At 45.2% G+C, this 22,811-nt stretch overlaps 1 protein-coding gene and 1 long non-coding RNA gene across 9 annotated transcripts in view; both read left to right on the forward strand.

Moving 5' to 3' along the window:
• Nucleotides 1-22,811, forward strand: part of LOC115150686 (paired box protein Pax-7-like) — a 62,653-nt gene that overhangs the window by 33,755 nt on the left and 6,087 nt on the right. For all 8 annotated transcript variants that reach the window (XM_029694210.1, XM_029694206.1, XM_029694207.1 and 5 more), the window contains exons 6-7: nt 6,468-6,633; nt 7,401-7,594. In XM_029694210.1, the coding sequence (XP_029550070.1) occupies nt 6,468-6,633; nt 7,401-7,594 (360 nt within the window). The remainder of the gene's footprint in view (nt 1-6,467; nt 6,634-7,400; nt 7,595-22,811) is intronic.
• LOC115150687 (uncharacterized) lies at nt 681-4,697 on the forward strand. The gene is made up of 2 exons (XR_003867145.1): nt 681-1,135; nt 1,331-4,697. It is a non-coding gene; the product is annotated as an uncharacterized LOC115150687 (long non-coding RNA).

Raw genomic sequence — 22,811 nt, forward strand, 5'->3', positions numbered from 1 at the left:
GAGACGTTTTTCTCTCTATCTGGAGAGTGCGCCAGGCTTCTGATGCTAGCCGCGACACAGAGAGTAGAGGATCCTGCTTTGTTTGTCTCTGTGGTGCCCTGTCTCTGATCTCTGAGGTCTCTATGGAGAGGCTGAGGAGAGATCCCAGCACTACCTCATAGTGTCACAGGATAGATTATAGACTATCTATTGAATGTCTTATTTTCATGTTGAACAGCCAAATCTTGCAGAGCTCCATCTTGACCCATCTTGTCAATCCCCCAAAACTGAAAGGGACATATTGTCACACATTCATCAAATACAGATATATTAATTTTATGTATTTTAGGATAAACACAATGACGTCATAGAGATGTATCATGAAATAGAGATTTACCAGGTTGTTTCTATGCTAGGTGATTACCAATGGCAGGAGAGAATGGTATAGTAGGATTCAGTAGTAACAATAGCAGAGCCCACCCAACCCAACAGGCATCCATGTTCCCACCAGTCTGGTTTTATGTCGGTTCCATAAAGGAATGGATAATGTTTATGTAGATTGTGGAGGAGAAATTGTTGCAATGCATCCGTGTGAATGTTTGAACAGTTTCTTATTATTAGAATTTAAATGACTTTCCTTCAGTCCCTCTGTATTCCTGATAGTTATCGAGCTAATCCCACTCTCCTCCCAAATTCACACTCCCAGCCTCTCTAATTAGCATAGTGTCAGTCTGGCAGGCAGGCAGGCAGGCAGGCAGAGAGAGAAACAGCCAGAGCCAGTGAGGGTGGGTAGTGCATGGTATAAAACCGATGAGGATTTCTATGTTGTTTTGCCTCTTTGCACTACTGTGTTCATTGTGTTTGTGGAGTGCACCGTTGAGAATACATGAGAAGAAGGGTTCATCCTTGTTTTTGTAGCGCATAGTTCACTTTGTGAAATGTGTACACGTGGCACCGTTGTCTTAAGAAACGTAGAATTGTTACAATAACTTTAAATAAAGACAATTAGATCCTATTTGAGACAAAGGGTTTGAATGCAAAGTAATGTCATGCATTGCAGTGTTGTGTTAGTGTTATCGTAGATCAGTGGTAAGCGAATGGGATCCTCAGCTCTGTAGAGTCCATTGTGTTGTGTTAGTGTTATCGTAGATCAGTGGTAAGCGAATGGGATCCTCAGCTCTGTAGAGTCCATTGTGTTGTGTTAGTGTTATCGTAGATCAGTGGTAAGCGAATGGGATCCTCAGCTCTGTAGAGTCCATTGTGTTGTGTTAGTGTTATCGTAGATCAGTGATAAGCGAATGGGATCCTCAGCTCTGTAGAGTCCATTGTGTTGTGTTATCGTAGATCAGAGATAAGCGAATGGGATCCTCAGCTCTGTAGAGTCCATTGTGTTGTGTTAGTGTTATCGTAGATCAGTGATAAGCGAATGGGATCCTCAGCTCTGTAGAGTCCATTGTGTTGTGTTAGTGTTATCGTAGATCAGTGATAAGCGAATGGGATCCTCAGCTCTGTAGAGTCCATTGTGTTGTGTTAGTGTTATCGTAGATCAGTGATAAGCGAATGGGATCCTCAGCTCTGTAGAGTCCATTGTGTTGTGTTAGTGTTATCGTAGATCAGTGGTAAGCGAATGGGATCCTCAGCTCTGTAGAGTCCATTGTGTTGTGTTAGTGTTATCGTAGATCAGTGGTAAGCGAATGGGATCCTCAGCTCTGTAGAGTCCATTGTGTTGTGTTAGTGTTATCGTAGATCAGAGATAAGCGAATGGGATCCTCAGCTCTGTAGAGTCCATTGTGTTGTGTTAGTGTTATCGTAGATCAGTGGTAAGCGAATGGGATCCTCAGCTCTGTAGAGTCCATTGTGTTGTGTTAGTGTTATCGTAGATCAGTGATAAGCGAATGGGATCCTCAGCTCTGTAGAGTCCATTGTGTTGTGTTAGTGTTATCGTAGATCAGTGATAAGCGAATGGGATCCTCAGCTCTGTAGAGTCCATTGTGTTGTGTTAGTGTTATCGTAGATCAGTGGTAAGCGAATGGGATCCTCAGCTCTGTAGAGTCCATTGTGTTGTGTTAGTGTTATCGTAGATCAGTGATAAGCGAATGGGATCCTCAGCTCTGTAGAGTCCATTGTGTTGTGTTAGTGTTATCGTAGATCAGTGGTAAGCGAATGGGATCCTCAGCTCTGTAGAGTCCATTGTGTTGTGTTAGTGTTATCGTAGATCAGAGATAAGCGAATGGGATCCTCAGCTCTGTAGAGTCCATTGTGTTGTGTTAGTGTTATCGTAGATCAGTGATAAGCGAATGGGATCCTCAGCTCTGTAGAGTCCATTGTGTTGTGTTAGTGTTATCGTAGATCAGTGGTAAGCGAATGGGATCCTCAGCTCTGTAGAGTCCATTGTGTTGTGTTAGTGTTATCGTAGATCAGTGATAAGCGAATGGGATCCTCAGCTCTGTAGAGTCCATTGTGTTGTGTTAGTGTTATCGTAGATCAGTGATAAGCGAATGGGATCCTCAGCTCTGTAGAGTCCATTGTGTTGTGTTAGTGTTATCGTAGATCAGTGATAAGCGAATGGGATCCTCAGCTCTGTAGAGTCCATTGTGTTGTGTTAGTGTTATCGTAGATCAGTGGTAAGCGAATGGGATCCTCAGCTCTGTAGAGTCCATTGTGTTGTGTTAGTGTTATCGTAGATCAGTGATAAGCGAATGGGATCCTCAGCTCTGTAGAGTCCATTGTGTTGTGTTAGTGTTATCGTAGATCAGTGATAAGCGAATGGGATCCTCAGCTCTGTAGAGTCCATTGTGTTGTGTTAGTGTTATCGTAGATCAGTGGTAAGCGAATGGGATCCTCAGCTCTGTAGAGTCCATTGTGTTGTGTTAGTGTTATCGTAGATCAGTGATAAGCGAATGGGATCCTCAGCTCTGTAGAGTCCATTGTGTTGTGTTAGTGTTATCGTAGATCAGTGATAAGCGAATGGGATCCTCAGCTCTGTAGAGTCCATTGTGTTGTGTTAGTGTTATCGTAGATCAGTGGTAAGCGAATGGGATCCTCAGCTCTGTAGAGTCCATTGTGTTGTGTTAGTGTTATCGTAGATCAGTGGTAAGCGAATGGGATCCTCAGCTCTGTAGAGTCCATTGTGTTGTGTTAGTGTTATCGTAGATCAGTGATAAGCGAATGGGATCCTCAGCTCTGTAGAGTCCATTGTGTTGTGTTAGTGTTATCGTAGATCAGTGGTAAGCGAATGGGATCCTCAGCTCTGTAGAGTCCATTGTGTTGTGTTAGTGAGTGAGGTCTAGAGAAATGGTGGAATACAGACCCAGGCCACCCTTTCAGATAAGAGATAACATCCCACTGGGCAAAGACACTAGATCAATTTCTAATTTTCATTTAAATTTGGTTGAGTTGTCAACTAACATGAATTCAAAGTGAAATCAACAAGAAAATGTACCATGTCATTGGATTTAGGTTGGGTGAAAAAAATGCTAAATGCCCTTTTTTTACCCAATTAGTTTTCCACATTGATTCAATGTCATCACATTGATTATTTGTGTTGATATGAATTGGAAACAATGTTGGTTGACCAGTTTTTGCCCAGTGGGATTAAAGGATACACTGTATATGTGCCACTGCCAAATCAAAGATACATAAAAGCAACTGTTGTTAACACATATCTCTCCAGACCTTCACTTCACTAGACTCGGGGACATGTTTCCAGGACCTTTAACTGCCTGACGTTCGTTCCAGACTTCATTTCCCCCAACCCCCCCTACAGTCCCATGCCACCCCCTCCATGTCTGGGCTCAGCTCAGCCCAGTAGCTCAAAGCGGGTCTCTTTTTGTCTCCCAGGCTCCACTAAGCTCTAGTCCTAAGAGATGTGGTTGTGCCCCAGGTTTTCTACCATCCCCCACCCTCCAACTTCCTCCTGAACATCGTCCATGTTAGTCCAAGTGTAGAGGAAGCCAGGCAACCAGCAAACCTCTTACACTGGCAAAGCAGGACAGAGATGGATGCTGTAGTAGCATACTTTGAGGTGAAATGGAGGAGGGATGAAGCTCTCTCTCTGTAGTGTAGAGGAATTCAACCGGATTGGGGAGAGCAGTGGAGAATATGTGGTCCAAGGTGACTTTGTGAACGGGTTCCAGAGTACAGCTTCAAATCCTCCTCCTGTGTGCACTCGTGCGTGTGCATATGTGCGTGCATGCCCGTGTGTGTTTGTGTGCCTGTTTATCTCAGTGTCTGCTGTTGTAGAGCTCATGGCTGCTGGAGAAAACATTCCATCTCCTCTGAATCAGCAGTGACGCATGGCCCCCTCTCGCCCAACAATACAGTATTGACCTGGTCACATTGGGCCCAATGTTTGCCAGCGTTAACTCGATAGCGGTGCAGCCTTTGGCATTTTAGTTGACTTGAGTAGCTAGGCGTCGCAGCGGGCTCGTTCAAAGCCTCGGAGTAAATTCACTTAGACAGATGCGCTTCACAGACTCCCCTCTCATTAAAGTGGATGGGTGAGAATGGGGGCCGCAGGGCATGGTAGGCAGATGTTGAGACATCACCATGCACCACTCTGAACATCCTATTATGTCATTATAGACTGACATGAGGAGGGGAGGGACATTCTATCAGAAAATGTTGTAAATTGTGTTTCGGAGGATTTCATAACAGTGTTAAGAAGGACCAGAAATGTATAGTTTCATAATGTGTTTTGTGAGAGAGAGAGGAAGAGAGAAAGAGAAAAGTGAAGTGAAGGAAAAATAAAAAGTGGCCAAGGCATTTCTGTGTGTTTTGTGTTTGCCATAATAGAACACCTCCTGCCTGTGGCTTGACTGACAAAAATAAGGAAGTGTAATGGAACATAAAAGATGTGGGGTGAGGTTCAGAGGTCAGAGGTGAGGGTGGCACTGCAGGGCCGGGTGATTGGGCGTGTGTGGAAGGAAGGGGTGTGTCCCCATGGCAGGCAGCTGTTTGTCCAGCTCCAGCTCAGAACCAGCACCACGCTCCACTACATCCCAATAGCAGCCACATCAGTGAGGGCAGCAGGGAGCCCTGAGCCATCGCAGTGCTTTATTTGGTCTAGAAGAGTTTGTTTGTTGAATGGAAAGTGTGAGGAAATGATCTGCTTCCAGAAGAGGCTTCCTGTTGGTTGGGGTTAGAAGTTGAGTGACTTATTTCTCACGAGTGCTTGGACAGTGGGGTATTATTATCTCAGTCCCTTTTTATCACGAGATGCTCTTGATGAGGCAAACAATCAAAACTGAGATTTTACTTTGTGATTGAGATCTCTGTGTATGTGTTATGTGTAGCATTTATTTGTGTTCAGGAGGAGAGGCCTCAATTGCAGTGAGTCTGTCCCTGTGTTAGTCCCTTGAAAGTTAGGCTCTTTAAGAGCTGTTTAAAAGGGACGCCCCTTCTTTGTTCCCAGTGTTCTGACTGGCGTATGGAATCCCTTTTGTCCACTCCTTTCATCTGGCTTCACAATAGGCCAGGCCGTTTGAAACACAACAGTAGATGAACTGCGCTGACAGTGTATTAAACTCTGATGAATTGCCAGTGCGAGGCATAGATCAATGTCCTTCAACCTTTAGCCCACATTGGGCCCAGGCCTTGTCTTGGTTAAATGGAACAGGTTGCTGGCTGTATGGCTGCTCTTTTCAAAAGGCCTGATTATATTCATGTTTTGTTGAAGCAGAAGCCTTTCTTTATTGTGCATTGTGCATTCGTAGTTGAACGTTGATAATGGTGTGTGCATTTTGATATAATTCTACATTTTATTTAGCTACCAAGATGTAAACAGTGTGCCGTTAGACTGTGAAAAATAATATGTATTCATGTTTTTTTTATTACAGATAAACTGCTAAATCCATCCACTTTGTATAATATAATTGAAATAGTTCACTATGTATGTATTTGCAATTACATATATCTGATTATATGAGAGGGAGGGAGGGAGGGAATACATACTATTGACAAGAGACATTCTTGATGACATTCTTTATGGCCTCCAAGTTTCTAATAGGTTCACAAACATACTTGAGATGTCTGATATGCAGCTTGTGGCCCCTACCTCTGACCCCTTAAGGACTTCTTAGGGCAGACTGTTGACACAGATCACAGCTTCAGCCACTTAAGAACAACAGGGCCTGCATGGACCTCCATGCAGGCTCCACCATCTCTCACAGCAACAGGCAGATGAATCACAGGTGGTAGGACTACACACTCAATTCATCTGGAGCATTCTGGAATCATAGATCCATGTGATAATATATACATTGTGTTAATATATTCACCTATTCCTTTGCACAGAACATGAAGAGAAAATGATGGCTATTCTGGTATACACAACCTTGTGCTTGCTGAGAGTTAAAGGACGCTTCACTCTTACAGATGGCTTATCATAGAGTAGCTAAACTGAGTGGAAGGTGGACATTCTCTCTCTCTCTCTTCTCTCTGTTTGTAGTTTGTCCACTTCGTCCTCCTCATCAGTTCTTTCTCTCCAGGTGTGGTTCAGCAACAGAAGGGCCAGATGGCGCAAGCAGGCAGGAGCCAATCAGCTGGCTGCCTTCAACCACCTGTTACCTGGAGGCTTCCCGCCCACGGGGATGCCCAGCCTACCTACCTACCAGCTACCTGAGTCCTCATACCCCGGCACTACACTGTCACAGGGTAAGACATACACACATACCGACACACACACATGCGCACACACTCACACACACGCCTCCACATCTGCATATCCCAGATTTTTGGGCTCAAATGTTTGTGTAAAAGGGCGTGTTCTAATCTACTCTCGGTATCACTTGGGTTACAAATATCTATGGTACAGGGGCGGTTATCTATGGTACAGGGGCATCCGTTATTAGATAGTGGCAACGCGGAACACTTATGATTATGAAAATGGTCTTTGCCTGCAATGCAATGCAGTGAAGAAAACGATATGACAACAATAATGTCTAATGTAACTGGCCCCTCTAACAGTAAAACTGGCCCCAGCTTGGCCCCCCCAGTTGAAATGGTCTAGAACCGCCACTGCTATGGTATGTCTGCTACACGTTTAGAACATGTTAACAGAATGTTATATCATAAAACGGTTATGTGCTAAATATAGGATCTATACAGCAACTAGCCTTTGTTACACGATGACAGGGAAACAGCCTAAGGTTTTAACGGAGTTTCAAATCAAATCAAGAGCAGGATATTTCTAAGCTACATTCAGTATGAAAAGGGGTCACATTATGTCTGAGCCGGCATAAGCCACTGCTAAAACATAATTTTATCTCCTTACTTTTAGTGTTTGATCTGAGTCTGGGGGTTTGAGACCATTAAGGTGCAATAAGTTGTTTACAAGGCTGAGGTTTGAGAACAGTATAGTTAGTTGTGGTTCTCTTGTCTCACTTCCTTACCCATGCTCCGTGTTGTTGTTATTGGTTCAGATGGCAGCAGTACGTTGCATCGGCCCCAGCCCCTGCCTCCATCCTCCATGCACCAGGGCGGGCTCTCTGACGGCAGCTCCCCCTACGGCCTCTCGTCCAATCGCCACAGCTTCTCCAGCTACTCAGACACCTTCATGAGCCAATCAGCTGCCAGCAACCACATGAACCCGGTCAGCAACGGCCTCTCCCCACAGGTCAGTTCAAGGCCAAGGGCACAAGTCTCTGCTATTTCCTCCCTGTCTCGCCTCTTTTGATATGGATGTGTACCGTAAGCTACATAAAGTTACATTTTTACAAAAAATGCTTCTGATATAGACATCTGACCATTTTAATGATTCAATGACCCAAGGTTAAAATTGTATATATTTGCTGAACCACCACTCAATTAGAAAAAGCAACACAGTAATAGGCTACTGTGTGTAGATCCATCGGCTTTTATTCTAGCTTCTAAAGCTCTGGGTTTTCATTGGCTCATTTAAATTGCTACAATTGTAAAACAATTGGATTAACATCAACAAATTAAAATTAATCTTGATAGAGGCACATCTGCTCCAAAACAGCGTTTTCCTCTTTCCTGGGACATCAAAATCCTACTTCGAACATGAGAAACACATGTGAATGAAATAATTAGCTAAAGCTTAGAAATGAAGGCACTTAATCTTCTTCAAGTAATTGTTCAAAGTTTTTAGACCTTAGTATTATATGGTATTCCATTAATCTTGTACGACAGTTGTCTTCAGCTCTCAGTCTGGGCTGTGTGCAGTATCTGCCTGTAGAGAAAACGGCTGGCTACGGTAGACTTGTAGAGGAGGGACTGTAAATGTGTGGGAGGCTGTGTAGGGCTACCCTGCTGCCCTCCATGGCCTCCTAACCCCCAGTCATGCTGCTTCACCTTCCCTCTCCTCTCCTGTCTGCTCGGCCCTCCACACAGTGATACGGTGGAGCATTAGAGTAATTAGATGCGTTGCTGTCCAAATTGGAGTTTGAATTAATAGGCATTAGATTGCCTTCTCACCGAGCAATTCTCTTCTGTCGGAGAAAATACAATTGCTTTGCCCCTGTGTGCACTTGTGTGTGTTAGCATGTGTGTGTGTGTGTGATGTGTTTCTGAAAAGCTGGAGATTCCACATGCTATCTTCTTTGGGCACCTCATTAAGGAGCGTTTAAATGTGACTCTTTGTAAGGGGTCGAGCCTTAAGTAGGTAGCACAGAATGTAAAATGATTTGTATTGAGGCAATTCGTGTGTAAGGAGTTAATTATACACAATTACCCATCAATACTGGCCAGTCTTGCCCACCCTCACCAACAAGATGTGGTTAACAACAAGAAAATAAGATTGAAATGGTGTGTAAAGAGTTGAAAATGAATTTCATTACTGCATTTGTCCGCAATTCCCCGTCATTCACACGTGTTTTATTGGGAGTTTTTTTCTTTCTTCAAATATTTCTCAAGCAGATTGGAAACATTCTTGGTATTACCCCTCTTTCTTCGTGGAAGAAAGAATTAAGGATTTTGGTGACAAAAAAATGAGATTTTCTCTCCTGCTGGAGCGTCAGAGGATAACATGGAGGCTCACAGGGTGCTTTGATTGTTAATCGTGGCACAGGGGCTTTAAGTGCTAATGCTCTCACTGCAAACCTGCAGAAAACACCAGGAACGCTTTTTTCATTAATGGCTCTACAGTACTGAATACGGGCTGACGATACAGCAGCTCTCTCCCTCTCTTCCCAAGCATTCCATTATGTGTTTGGATAATACGCACTTCCTGTTTAGCACTGGGGATTAGAACCTTGAATAACTGTAGAAAATCATTTTCAATATTCAGTAATTATATTAAGTTGGTTTAAAAAAAAACAAACAATCAAAGCAAAAGGTGGTTAATTGTAATACATATTTGGGTTGTTAATAAGACTGGTATTTGACAGGTATGCTTTAATACCAACACAGAGGTATAATATTTCATATTTAACCCCTCACACTATAGCCATGTGACATTCCTTTCACTCTCTCATGGATGTTCTCTGACAGAGGATTCAGTGTTCACACTGCCTCAATGCGCGCACACACACATACACACACACACACACACACACACACACAGTCACACAACTCCGCCTGTCTAACTATCTGTCTGTAGTTAAACAGATGTCGCTTTCAGTTCTCTCAAATGCATCTCATCTTGAATGTTGTTATTGACGTTGATTTAGTTTCACATTGATTGGGACTGTGATTTTTTGTGTTAGATAGTTTATATACTGTGTTTTCACTCTCCTGTCTTCCTCCTTCGATGTAATGAAATAACAAACCAATACAAACAGACTCTCCATCATGATGGAAATTATAATTTTATATTGTGGGTTTTCAGACAGCATCTGTCCAGAGGAGACATGCCTGTTTGTTGGTATGTGTGAGCTATTTTCTCTAGTGTCTGGTACTGATGGGCTACCCGTTACTGGTAAAGATTGACAACATTCTGTGATTCCCAGTAAATGGTCTGTGGTGGCCAACTACCAAGTCTGTAATGGAATCCTGCTGCGTTCAGCATTGCCGACAGGTGCTTGCACCCATCCCAATCCCGTAACATTTCCCGACAGTGCATGTTTTCCCATTACGGCCGCTGGAAAAGCCATCCACACCGGCACAGGGGTTGTTGTCATGTGAGATATAAGTTTGGCTGGTTTGAGAGAGAGGCACTAGCTGTGTCAGGGGTGGGGTGGGGGGTTAAGCTGTGCTTGGCTGGTCCAGAGTTATGAGAGCAGATTTGTTGTGTTGGTCCTGTTTCATTTGGTGTCACAGCAGGTGTTGGATAGAGGCCAGGAGTATGAGGTGGAGACTGAAAACATTAGTATTGCTTTTTTGATGGAGGGAATTTTGTGTCAATCACCTGGAACTCTATTGCTTTGAAGACCTGAGAGGATTTCATTCACAACAAATATTTCCCAAACTTTTCATTTGTGAAACATATTTTGGAAGTCTTCATAACATACTCCCAATGACATACAAACTATAAGTGGCACGCCTGCTCCCACTACCCACGCTCCAGGGCGCCAGGCTACCCGTCATTATACACACCTGTTACCATCATTACATGCAGCTGCGTTCTTTGGACTAACCTGGACACCCTCAGTTTGTTGATTACCCCTGCATATATGTCTGCTCCTCTGTGTTGTTCCCTGTAGTAGCACTGTTTGTCGTGTCGTGTTTATGTCCAGACGTTGTTCTTGTTCCGTTGCATGTCCGTTTGTATTAAATGGATCACTGCGTTGGGCGTTACAATAAATTGTTACGAGCTATATAAACAAGTATGCCATGCTGTGGCGAAAGCTTCAGTTCCGATTCCTTTTACAGTACCTTAATAAGCAGAAAGTAATTGGTTAAATAATGAAGGTGTGACTGAAGAACTCATTGACAACAACTTATATCACGTTCGTCGTAAGGATGGGACCAAAACTCAGCGGGAATGTGTATGCTCATCTTCTTTATTATTAAGAAAACCAAAATAAACACTTAAACAAAAAACAACGACGAAAAAACAGTGCTTACATACGGAACAACTACCCACAAAAACCCATGAAAAAACACCCCTACTAAATAGGACCTTCAATTAGAGGCAACGAGGAACAGCTGCCTCCAATTGAAGGTCAACCCAATAAACTAAACATAGAAATAGAAAGACTAGAACGAACATAGAAATATACTAACATAGAACATAGAACATTAACCAAAAACCCCTAAACACATAAAACAAACACCCCCTGCCACGTCCTGACCAAACTACAATAACAAATAACCCCTTTACTGGTCAGGACGTGACAGTACCCCCCCCCCCCCCCCCCCCCAAAGGTGCAGACCCCGGATGCACCTCAAACCAAAAAACACAAAAATAAACCCCAAAACAAAAATAATCCCAAACTAAAGGGAGGGAAGGGAAGGGAGGGAGGGTGGCCACCGTCACCGACGGTTCTTGTGCTACACCCCCCCAATCCTCCACTATGGAGGTGGCTCAGGCTCCGGCCTTAGTCCCCAACCTAACCTGTCCACCCCCGCTGAAGGCTCAGGGCTGAGGCGCGTCGCTGGAGACCTGATGCGCGTCACTGGAGACCTCGTTCTGATACGCGTCGCTGGAGACCTCGGACTGGATGGCGACTCTGGGAGCTCCGGACTGGAGATCGACTCTGGGAGCTCCGGACTGTAGGGCGACTCTGGCTGCACCGGTTCCGGACTGTAGGGCGACTCTGGCTGCGCCGGTTCCGGACTGTAGGGCGACTCTGGCTGCGCCGGTTCCGGACTGTAGGGCGACTCTGGCTGCGCCGGTTCCGGACTGTAGGGCGACTCTGGCTGCGCAGGCTCCGGACTGTAGGGCGACTCTGCAGGCTCCGGACTGTAGGCCGTCTCTGCAGGTTCTGGACTGTAGGCCGTCTCTGCAGGTTCTGGACTTTAGGCCGTCTCTGCAGGCTCCAGACCTTGGCCGTCTCTGCAGGCTCCGGACTGTGGGCCGTCTCTGCAGGCTCCGGACTGTGGGCCGTCTCGGCAGGCTCCGGACTGTGGGCCGTCTTGGCAGGCTCCGGACTGTGGGCCGTCTCGGCAGGCTCCGGACTGTGGGCCGTCTCTGCAGGCTCCGGACTGTGGGCCGTCTCTGCAGGCTCCGGACTGTGGGATGTCTCTGCAGGCTCCGGACTGTAGGACATTGCCGGAAGCACTAGACGGGGAACTGTCGCCGGAAGCTCTAGACGGGGCACTGTCGCCGGAAGCTCTGGACGGGGACTGCACACTGAAGGCCTGATGCGTGGGGCTGGCTTTGGAGGCGCCAGACTATTTACACGCACCACAGGGCTAGTGCGAGGAGCAGGAGCAGGACGTACTGGACTGGGCTGACGCACTGGAGGCCTGGTGCGTGGTGCTGGCTTTGGAGGCGCCAGACTGGAGACATGCACCTCAAGGCTAGTGCGAGGAGCAGGAACTGGATACACCGGGCCATGAACAAGCACTGGAGGTCTGGAGCGCACACACAGCCTGCACAACCCATCCTGGCTGGATGGTAACAGTAGCCTTGCACGAGCGGAGTGCTGGCACAGGGCGAACTGGGCTGTGCAGAGGCCTGATGGCTGCCGTGCGTAGAGCAGGCGCAGGGTTGCCTGGACCTAGGAGACGCACTGGTGGCCAGATGTGCTGCGCAGGCATACTCCTACCTGGCTGGATGCCCACTCTAGCACTGCACTTGCGAGGGGCTGGGATCGCTCGCACCGGACTGTGCGTGCATATGGGCGAGATCGTGCGCACTTCCGCATAGACCGGCACTCTCATGATCCGCTGCTCCCCATAATAACCACGGGGAGTTGGTTTAGGTGTATTACCTGACCTAGCCACTCTTCCCGTGTGCCCCTCCCCAAAAATGTATTGGGGCTGCTTCTCACACTTGCCAATCTGCGCGTATAATGCCTCGTAATGACGCCGCTCCGCCTTGGCTGCCTCCAGCTCCTCCTTAGGTCGCTGGTACTCCCCAGCCTGGCGCCAAGGTCCTGCCCCGTCCAAAATTTCCTCCCATGTCCATGACTCCAAATCCCTCTGCTGCTCCTTCGTCCGCTGCTTGGTCCATTGGTGGTGGGTAGTTCTGTCACGTTCGTCGTAAGGATGGGACCAAAACACAGCGGGAATGTGTATGCTCATCTTCTTTATTATGAAGAAAACCAAAATAAACACTTTAACAAAAAACAACGACGAAAAAACTTCAATTAGAGGCAACGAGGAACAGCTGCCTCCAATTGAAGGTCAACCCAATAAACTAAACATAGAAATAGAAAGACTAGAACGAACATAGAAATATACTAACATAGAACATTAACCAAAAACCCCGAAACACATAAAACAAACACCCCTTGCCATGTCCTGACCAAACTACAATAACAAATAACCCCTTTACTGGTCAGGACGTGACAACTTAGCTCTACGCATTTCCTGGTCCTTAAAGGCATAATGGCTGTCTTGCCTACTACTTACTAAAACTACATACTGTGTACTAATAGTACTATAGACTATTTAGAATGTACTGTTTAGTAAAAACATATGCACTAAGCAACAAATAACAACATATTACTCATCCTTGCTGAGAAGGCGTCATGTAATGCGCAATTGTGCGTTCCCCGCATTTCGTTCATTTTGTAGTTCTTGTCCCCAATTCTGATTATCAGCTGTTGTCAAACACACTTGTTCGTGAAAAGACGATTCTCTTCCTCAATAGTGTGCAGCAAAATTCTACGAAATGAAAAGCCTAAATGAGTACGGCCTCCTGGCAATTAAAGCATACTCAGGTTTCAAACTTTCACATACTGTAAAACTTAACATTTTGGCATACCTTAAAGGCTACTATTTAGAACATAAATATTGTCATTCGGACATGGCCAATAACTTACAGCAAAATAAATACAATTTCACATTTGTTCTAATGAAATGTAGCCTTGAATTTGTTCTAATTGTTCCAAGTTCCGACAGTCTATCTGTTATCCATTTTAAGCACAGGTAGCTATATTTTATTTACAAAGCCTACTGTACCTGGTTATTGTATGGTGAGCCATCACTGTAAAAGGAAGTGTAACCATAGCTTAGGTGGTCTACATCTTCTCCAGAAACAATATCAGGTCATAGGAAACTCCTTATAAGCCTTTGAAGCACTAGCTGTTCTTGGGAGATGTGTTCTTTGGCAGCCGTTTGGGCTGAGTTCCTCTTTATTGCATGACAGGGACACCTGCTGGGAGAGGAGAGAAAACAACTGCTCCTCATGAGGCTTCAACAGTACCAAGAGTTTGTGTTCTAACCTACTTCTAAAGGAAGAAGCCCTCTGTAATGAAGTACAAACATCGCAAAGTATTTAGACAAATCCCAGGGATGTTGAAGTTGAGGATAACATACAGCGGGACACGATACATTGTCTCTCTCTGAGTGAAATAACATACAGGAAAATACTGTCAGTTGATCAACCACACACAGGGTGTAGTGGGTTGTTGATCATACTACAGCTGAAAAACACGTCTATACCTGCCAGTTATTACTGTGAAATAAAGGAGTTTTAAACATATTTGACCCTTTGGATCAAACCTGGAATGGATCAAACAGGTCAAGAGGACTGATTAGGTCAAAGTGAAGTGATGCAGTATGTACATAGTAAGGCTACCAACCCTTATGGATTCAGCATAGATTATTTTCAATGTATTTATTTATTTTTCCCAAATGGCAAAAAGTATAACTATAAGATATTCCACAAATGTAAAGGGTTATGTGTGTTAGGATTAAACCATGCTAGTTAGTTAGCGTTCCGTTTTACCCTGTTCTTGAAGGGATGTGTGTTTTGGAATTAGAGGGACCATGTGTGTGAGGAGGGCCTGTGGTGCTGTGGGAGTGGGCTGGGCCTACACACACACACACACACACACACACACACACACACACACACACACACACACACACACACACACACACACACACACACACACACACACACACACACACACACACACACACACACACAGGGGATCAGAGGCAGGCAGAGCGGCTCTCACCCCTGCCTCCCTTTGATCTGTCCTAGGCCCTAGGCCTGCCTGGCTGCCTGCTTTGCACCGCACCACGCACGCTGACACCACGCACGCTGACACCACGCACGCTGACACCACGCACGCTGACACCACGCACGCTGACAACACGCACGCTGACACCACGCACGCTGACACCACGCACGCTGACACCACTCACGCTGACACCACTCACGCTGACACCACTCACGCTGACACCACTCATGCTGACACCCCGCTACGCTGACACCACGCATGCTGACACCACGCATGCTGACACCACGCATGCTGACACCACGCATGCTGACACCACGCACGCTGACACCACGCACGCTGACACCACTCACGCTGACACCACTCACGCTGACACCCCGCTACGCTGACACCCCGTTACGCTGACACCACGCACGCTGACACCACGCTACGCTCGCAACGCTAGCGACTTCCCCAACTGTCTAACAGAGATAAGCCAGGGGAGACTCCAAACTGCCGCTGCCGCTCTTCTCTTCCATTAGCGAGCACTGACACTTCTTTAAAAATGGGATGAATTCTATTTAAGACGCCAACATTAGTCATTGCCAGAAAGAGGGAGAGAGAGAGAGATGGAGGGAACAATCTAGAGGCTCTGACTCCATTCCTCCCCCCTCTCTGACTTCTAACAAGACATCCTGCACCTGAATACCAATGAGAGAGGGAGACTCATGTAGTCCCCCACATTATTAAAAGTTGGGCATTAAGCCTCTCACCAGGCACCATGTCAGCTGGCAAGCTCTACTGACAAGAAATCAAAGGGGATGAGTACATAGCCTGCATTCATAGCTCAGCCTCTCGCAGAGCAAGAGGGGGAATACATAGACGTTAATTAGAACTTCCATTAAAACAAATACTGTTTCAATTTGGCAAGTATAAAAAAAGATATAAGAGGCTTAAAAAAAAGAAAGAGATCTGCTGTTGGCAGCTGCCAAGAGAATCATGAGAGTGTAAATCATATCCACTGGCTATATGTTTTAGCATAGATTATTAGGGCTTGCTGCTTGTTTAACACGTCTGAACTCGGAGGAAAGGATTGCTGGTATCACAAATATACAAGCACAAACATTGGCGATATGGGGCTTTGTCTGTGTTTAGCTATGTATCAGATGGAATGGTGTTTTAGGTGCTTTTAGCGTGGGTATTTTATGTGATGCAAAGGTCAAATGTTTTTCCCAAACAGGCTTGTACTCTCCTTACCAGTTAATGGGCTCTCTATCTGTGGTTGGTTCCATGCCTGCGTTCTCTATACCTCAACCTCTAACCCCCCTAGAGCAGCTAAGTGAAACCAATACGCTCTTTGCTTCTCGTTTCAAAGAAATATCTTTGGATGTGGTTTCATTTATTTATCTACCAACCTTTCCCCTTCTCTTTTTTTGACAACTCTTGCCAATAGTACGTCTACTCTCTCTCTCTCGCTCTCTCTCTCTCGCTCTCTCTCTCTCGCTCTCTCGCTCTCTCTTTCTCTCTCCGTCGCTCTCGCTCTCCCCCTGGAGAGGCAGCTCTTCTCCCCACACCCAGATGAAAGGCTATGGCGGACAATAAAAATGCTATTTAAATGCAAGGGTGTTGTGTGCGGGTAAGAGATATTTCCTGCAGAAAGTGAGCTGTTGCATCCTGATAAATAGTCAATATAAAGGAATGCGATTTACATTTATCTTGCAGAGGCAGCCAATATACATTTCAGTAAATTCTAGAAGTTGATGATTTAAGTAGGACATGACTGAGACGGATTCACATGTGTGTCCCACACAGACAAAATGACTATAAGATGGAGAATGGTATTGCCTTTATTAAAGTGTAGGCACATCGATCATATCTTGAGTACCAATTACACACCGGCGTACACTGTGGAACATACTGAAGAAGTTTTATTCCATAGATTTGTGGCATTATTTTCTCTACTCTATTTCATATTATTATAACCAAGTGTTACTATTATTATTCACAGTCTCTTACCTTCCACTTGTTGGAGCGGGAAGTGTTAATGCTGAGGCAGGTGAAGTGAAGTCTGGTGTATGAGGTATGCACACTGTTGTGACCTCTGTGGAAGGGGTCAGGGGGTGGCAGGGTCGCAGCAGGGCCGGGCTGCAGTCAACCTGTCTTGCTAGCCGTCTGGAGGTTGGGGATGTTGTCTGGCTGCATGTGTTTCCTGTTAGTTCCAGATGCCTCTCTGACAGGTGCATGGACGTGATTAATACTCTGTCTCTGGCCATATCTCTCTCTCTCTCTCACTCTATCTCTCTCTCTCTTTCTTTCTCTGTCTTTCTCTCTCGCTCTCACTTACTCTCTCTCACTCTCTCTGTCTTTCTCTCTCTGTCTTTCTCTCTCTGTCTTTCTTTCTCTCTCTCTCCCTCTGTATTTCTCTCTCTCTCTCTCTCTTTCTGTATTTCTCTCCCTCTGTATTTCTCTCTCTCTCTCTGTGTGTATTTCTCTCTCTCTTCCTCCTTCTCGTGGGCCAGTTAAATTAGAATATGCGAGGTGGTTTGGTCCCCAGCTGGTTGTCTGGTGTAGCAGTCCGCTCCTCTCAGTATCCAGCTGAGAGCTATTTCACTATTTATTTACATGTAATTATGACTATGAGGTGCAGATATTAACACTGTCAAGAACAATTTGACCTGACATTTTTTACTAGGCCTGGCTCCTGCTGGTTTTAGCAAACAACCCCCCCCCCCCGCGCTCCCCGATCCGCCTCGCTTTCCTCTCCGAGCTGCTCCCTCACACACACAGCCCTGCCTCACTGAAACCTCTCTGCTGGAATCAGAAAATCTGCCGTTTAATTTGGCAGAGGCGCTGGTGCGAGGTGAGTTGCAGTGTGTGTGTGTGTGTGTGTGTGTGTGCGTGCGTGCGTGTGTGTCTGTGTGTTTGTATTGGAGTGGGTTGCTCTTGTTCCTGGTGGCTGAATCCATCCCATAGTAACTCAAGCATATCACTAGCAGAGAATAGAGGATTGCTCCCCACACGTTCTCCAATTGCAGCCCAATAGACGTAACCTCTGGTTAGTGAGGGGCCCTGCATGCACAGTGGGCCGTTTAGGAGGGAGGGAGTCCTTTCTCTGGCTAGTAGCAAGCAGCTGTGCTCCATTGAACACAAGGATAGAGGGCGGGGAATGGGTCAGAGAAGAAAATGTATTTAATCAAATCTATTACAAAGCTATTATTCTCCATTTACATTTGATGAAATATTGCTTGCTACATCCATTTGTTGACCAAAATATAAGCTTGTTTTACTACAATGTTTGTAAACAAGGTAAACATTAACAAACACCGTATAGCCCCAAAACATGGTTACAATTATACATTTGATATCACAGATGGTCAGTCCTTTCAACTATAGCTCTTTCTATGAATTTGAGAGTGGTTCCGTTTCTCCAGCCCCATCCCATTGCAAAACAGGGGGTGGGGAGCATGCTTTGTAATGGTTTCAATGAAGGATTCTAGCTTTAGTATCTTGTGGAATTTCGTTTGATATTCTGTTTGTTTAGGTCTCCAGTTTAGCTGTTTGAAAAATGGTGCAGCTCAGTGTTTGTGGGGAGAAGTGTTAGAGAGCGGAGTAGAGAGTCTGGGGGACACTGTGGTAGTATGGCTAATGTTGTGAGAAGTGACAGCTTGTTCCAATGCCCGCTAATCATCCTCATCTGTGCCCGGCATGTCAATGCCCAGATTCTGTCAGTGCCAATCAGGCACTTAATTGAACACAATTAACACCCCCCTTCCCTGCCATACACCCCACACTCTTCAAATACCTATTTCTCTCTCTCTCTTTCCCTCCACTCTCTCTACTCCCCATCCTCCCCCTCTCTTCCTCCTGTCTCTGTCTCTCCTTAGCATTGGCGGCGGAAGACACTTTTCACTTTTGATTAACGTGCCGCGGCCAATTAACGCGCTGACACGCAGGCCAGGGCCCGTCATCTGCTGTCTGCCACCAACGCTGCCGTCTGCGTCCTGGCCCCACACTGCTCCCACCACCTCCACCGTGACCAAAACGCTTTCATTCAATTTATGCAATCTCTGTTATTTTTAAATAATCATTTTGTCTGCCTAGATGAGGGGCCTTACTGCCTGCTGGGCTGCCCCTCTCATGTGAGGAGGAGGGATGGGGGGGAGGGAGGGCTGGATTTGGGGTTGCACTGCTCTATTGACTCTTTAGAAAGAATCCTTGATCTTTAAGTACTTTATTCTCTTTCCTAGTTGTTTTCAAAATGAAGGAATGTATGCTGTTTATTTGATTTGTAAGTTTGACTTCATTTTGTTCATCGCAAAATCATTTTACCCTGCATTCTTGAATTGATCAGTAAAATAAGGTTTCAATTAGATTTGGAGTAATATGGGATTCAAAGTATTTTTTGGACCAGTTCTCAGAAATAATTTTCAAATATTCCGTATTTGATATGGAATATTCCTAATCATTTTAGTCATTGCACAAGTTTGAATTATTTTCTATTAACATGTATTTGGTTCCTCAATAACCCAACACTAACCACACAGTATACTCAATTTACTTGACTTATAGGTCAGTGAATTCAACCATATATTTAATCTCTGTAATCACACCCACAGGACTGGCCTTGAAAAATCGACCCAAATCTGGTGTCATCATCATCCCTGATCTTAAGTCATTCCCAGCTGAGGCGTGTATCAGCCAGGCAGATCTGCCAAGGTGGGAGATGTTATTCTGTGCCTCTCGGGATAACTTCCAGACATTTGGAGTGCTTATTTTCTCCTCTCTGCCCCGGTGACCTCTGCCGAACTTAAAGGTACGTCTTGCGGGCATTCGATTTGGGCAGAACGGGAGCTATCGGTGAGAGGGGAGCTAATCCAGTCTTGCGCAGATTAAGAGCAGAGTTTGTGGAGTGGGGTGTATTGGCGCGGGCGCTGGCGCCGGGAATGGAACACAGGGCTGTCCTATCAGCTCTCCAGGCAGGCTGGCCCTCAGGCCAACTTTAGTCCTAGAGGAGTCTTTGTACTTCCCAAATCCTCTCTCTCACACTCTCTCTTTCTGTCTCCTCTCTCCTCTTTCCCCTCGCTTTATATCTCTTTCTCTCTTTTGCTTATACTGTATCACTATTTCTTTCAGATGCAAAAACTTTGTCTGTGAAATATTTTAGTGAAAATGAAAAAATTTACAGGTATAGTGAACATTTTCATCTGTCTGTGGGTAGTGCAGGTCACTGGATTAACAGGTGCATTCTGACCTGATCAAATTCAATGACATGTTTATTGTCACATGCTGTAGAGTAACAGTGAAATGCTTACTTACAGACCCTTCCCAACAATGCAGAACCCAGTCAAATAAAATAAAAACAATAATAATAATAATAATAACAGAAAAAATATATATAGTATCACAAGAAATATATAGCACTGGTACCCCATGCTATATACATGGGGTACCAGTACTGTGTCGATGTGCAGGGCTACGAGGTAATTGAGGTAGATATGTACATACAGTGCATTCGGAAAGTATTCAGACCCCTTGACTTTTTCCAAATTTTGTTACGTTACAGTCTTAGGGTTGTTGTCCTGTTGGAAGGTGAACCTTCACCCCAGTCTGGGGTCCTGAGCGCTCTGGAGCAGGTTTTCATCAAGGATCTCTCTGCTCCGTTCATCTTTCCCTCGATCCTGACTAGTCTCCCAGTCCCTACCACTGAAAAACATCCCCACAACATGATGCTGCCACCATCATGCTACACCGTAGGGATGGTGCCAGGTTTCCTCCAGATGTGACGCTTGGCATTCAGGCCAAAGAGTTCAATCTTTGTTTCATCAGACCAAAGAATCTTGTTTCTCATGGTCTGAGAGTCCTTTAGGTGCCTTTTGGCAAACTCCAAGCAGGCTGTCATGTGCCTTTTACTGAGGAGTGGCTTCCGTCTGGCCACTCTACCATAATGGCCTGATTGGTGGAGTGCTGCAGAGATGGTTGTCCTTCTGGAAGGTTCTCCTATCTCCACAGAGGAACTCTAGAGCTCTGTCAGAGTGAACATTGGGTTCTTGGTTACCTCCCTGACCAATGCCCTTCTCCCCCAATTGTTTAGTTTGGCCGGGCGGCCAGCTCTAGGAGGAGTCTTGGTGGTTCCAAACGACTTCCATTTAAGAATGATGGAGGCCACTGTGTTCTTGGGGACCTTCAATGCTGCAGACATTTTTTGGTACCCTTTCACAGATCTATCTGTGCATCAACACAATCCTGTCTCGGATCTCTATGGATAATTCCTTCGACCTCATGGCTTGTTTTTTGCTCTGACATGCACTGTCAACTGTGGGACCTTATATAGACAGGTGTGTGCCTTTCCAAATCATGTCCATTCAATTGAATTTACCACAGGTGGACTCCAATCAAGTTGTAGAAACATCTCAAGGATGATCAATGGAAACAGGATGCAACTGAACTCAATTTCGAATCTCGTTGCAAGGGGTCTGAATACTTATGTAAATAAGGCATTTATGTTTTTTATGTTTTATACATCAGCAAACATTTCTAAAAACCTGTTTTCGCTTTGTTATTATGGGGTATTGTGTGTAGATTGATAAAAAATATATATTTTCAATAAATTTTAGAATAAGGCTGTAACGTAACAAAATGTATAAAAAGTCAAGGGGTCTGAATACTTTCCGATCACTGTAGGTAGGGGTAAAGTGACTAGGCAACAGGATAGATAATAGACAGTAGCAGCAGCATATGTGATGAGTGTGTATGTGTGTGTGTGTGGTGATTGTGTGTACGTGCTATGTGTGTGTGTGTGTGGTGATTATGTGAGTGAGTGAGTGAGTGAGTGAGTGAGTGAGTGAGTGTGTATGTGTTGGAGTGTCAGTGTAAGTATGTGTGAGTGTGTGGGGAGAGTCCAGTGTGTGGGGAGAGTCCAGTGTGTGGGGAGAGTCCAGTGTGTGGGGAGAGTCCAGTGTGTGGGGAGAGTCCAGTGTGTGGGGAGAGTCCAGTGTGTGGGGAGAGTCCAGTGTGTGGGGAGAGTCCAGTGTGTGTGTATAGAGTCAAAAATATTTAATGCAAAAAGGATCAGTGCAGATAGTCCGGGTAGTTCTAACTAACTGTTCAGCAGTCTTATGGTTTAGAGTAGAAGCTGTTCAGCAGTCTTATGGTTTAGAGTAGAAGCTGTTCAGCAGTCTTATGGCTTAGAGTAGAAGCTGTTCAGGAGTCTTATGGTTTAGAGTAGAAGCTGTTCAGCAGTCTTATGGCTTAGAGTAGAAGCTGTTCAGCAGTCTTATGGCTTAGAGTAGAAGCTGTTCAGGAGTCTTATGGTTTAGAATAGAAGCTGTTCAGCAGTCTTATGGTTTAGAGTAGAAGCTGTTCAGCAGTCTTATGGTTTAGAGTAGAAGCTGTTCAGGAGTCTTATGGCTTAGAGTAGAAGCTGTTCAGCAGTCTTATGGCTTAGAATAGAAGCTGTTCAGCAGTCTTATGGTTTAGAGTAGAAGCTGTTCAGCAGTCTTATGGTTTAGAGTAGAAGCTGTTCAGGAGTCTTATGGTTTAGAGTAGAAGCTGTTCAGCAGTCTTATGGTTTAGAGTAGAAGCTGTTCAGCAGTCTTATGGTTTAGAGTAGAAGCTGTTCAGGAGTCTTATGGTTTAGAGTAGAAGCTGTTCAGCAGTCTTATGGTTTAGAGTAGAAGCTGTTCAGCAGTCTTATGGTTTAGAGTAGAAGCTGTTCAGCAGTCTTATGGCTTAGAGTAGAAGCTGTTCAGGAGTCTTATGGTTTAGAGTAGAAGCTGTTCAGGAGTCTTATGGCTTAGAGTAGAAGCTGTTCAGTAGTCTTATGGTTTAGAGTAGAAGCTGTTCAGCAGTCTTATGGTTTAGAGTAGAAGCTGTTCA

This window comes from Salmo trutta, chromosome 16 (assembly GCF_901001165.1).
Source record: "Salmo trutta chromosome 16, fSalTru1.1, whole genome shotgun sequence".
Classification (NCBI taxonomy): domain Eukaryota; kingdom Metazoa; phylum Chordata; class Actinopteri; order Salmoniformes; family Salmonidae; genus Salmo; species Salmo trutta.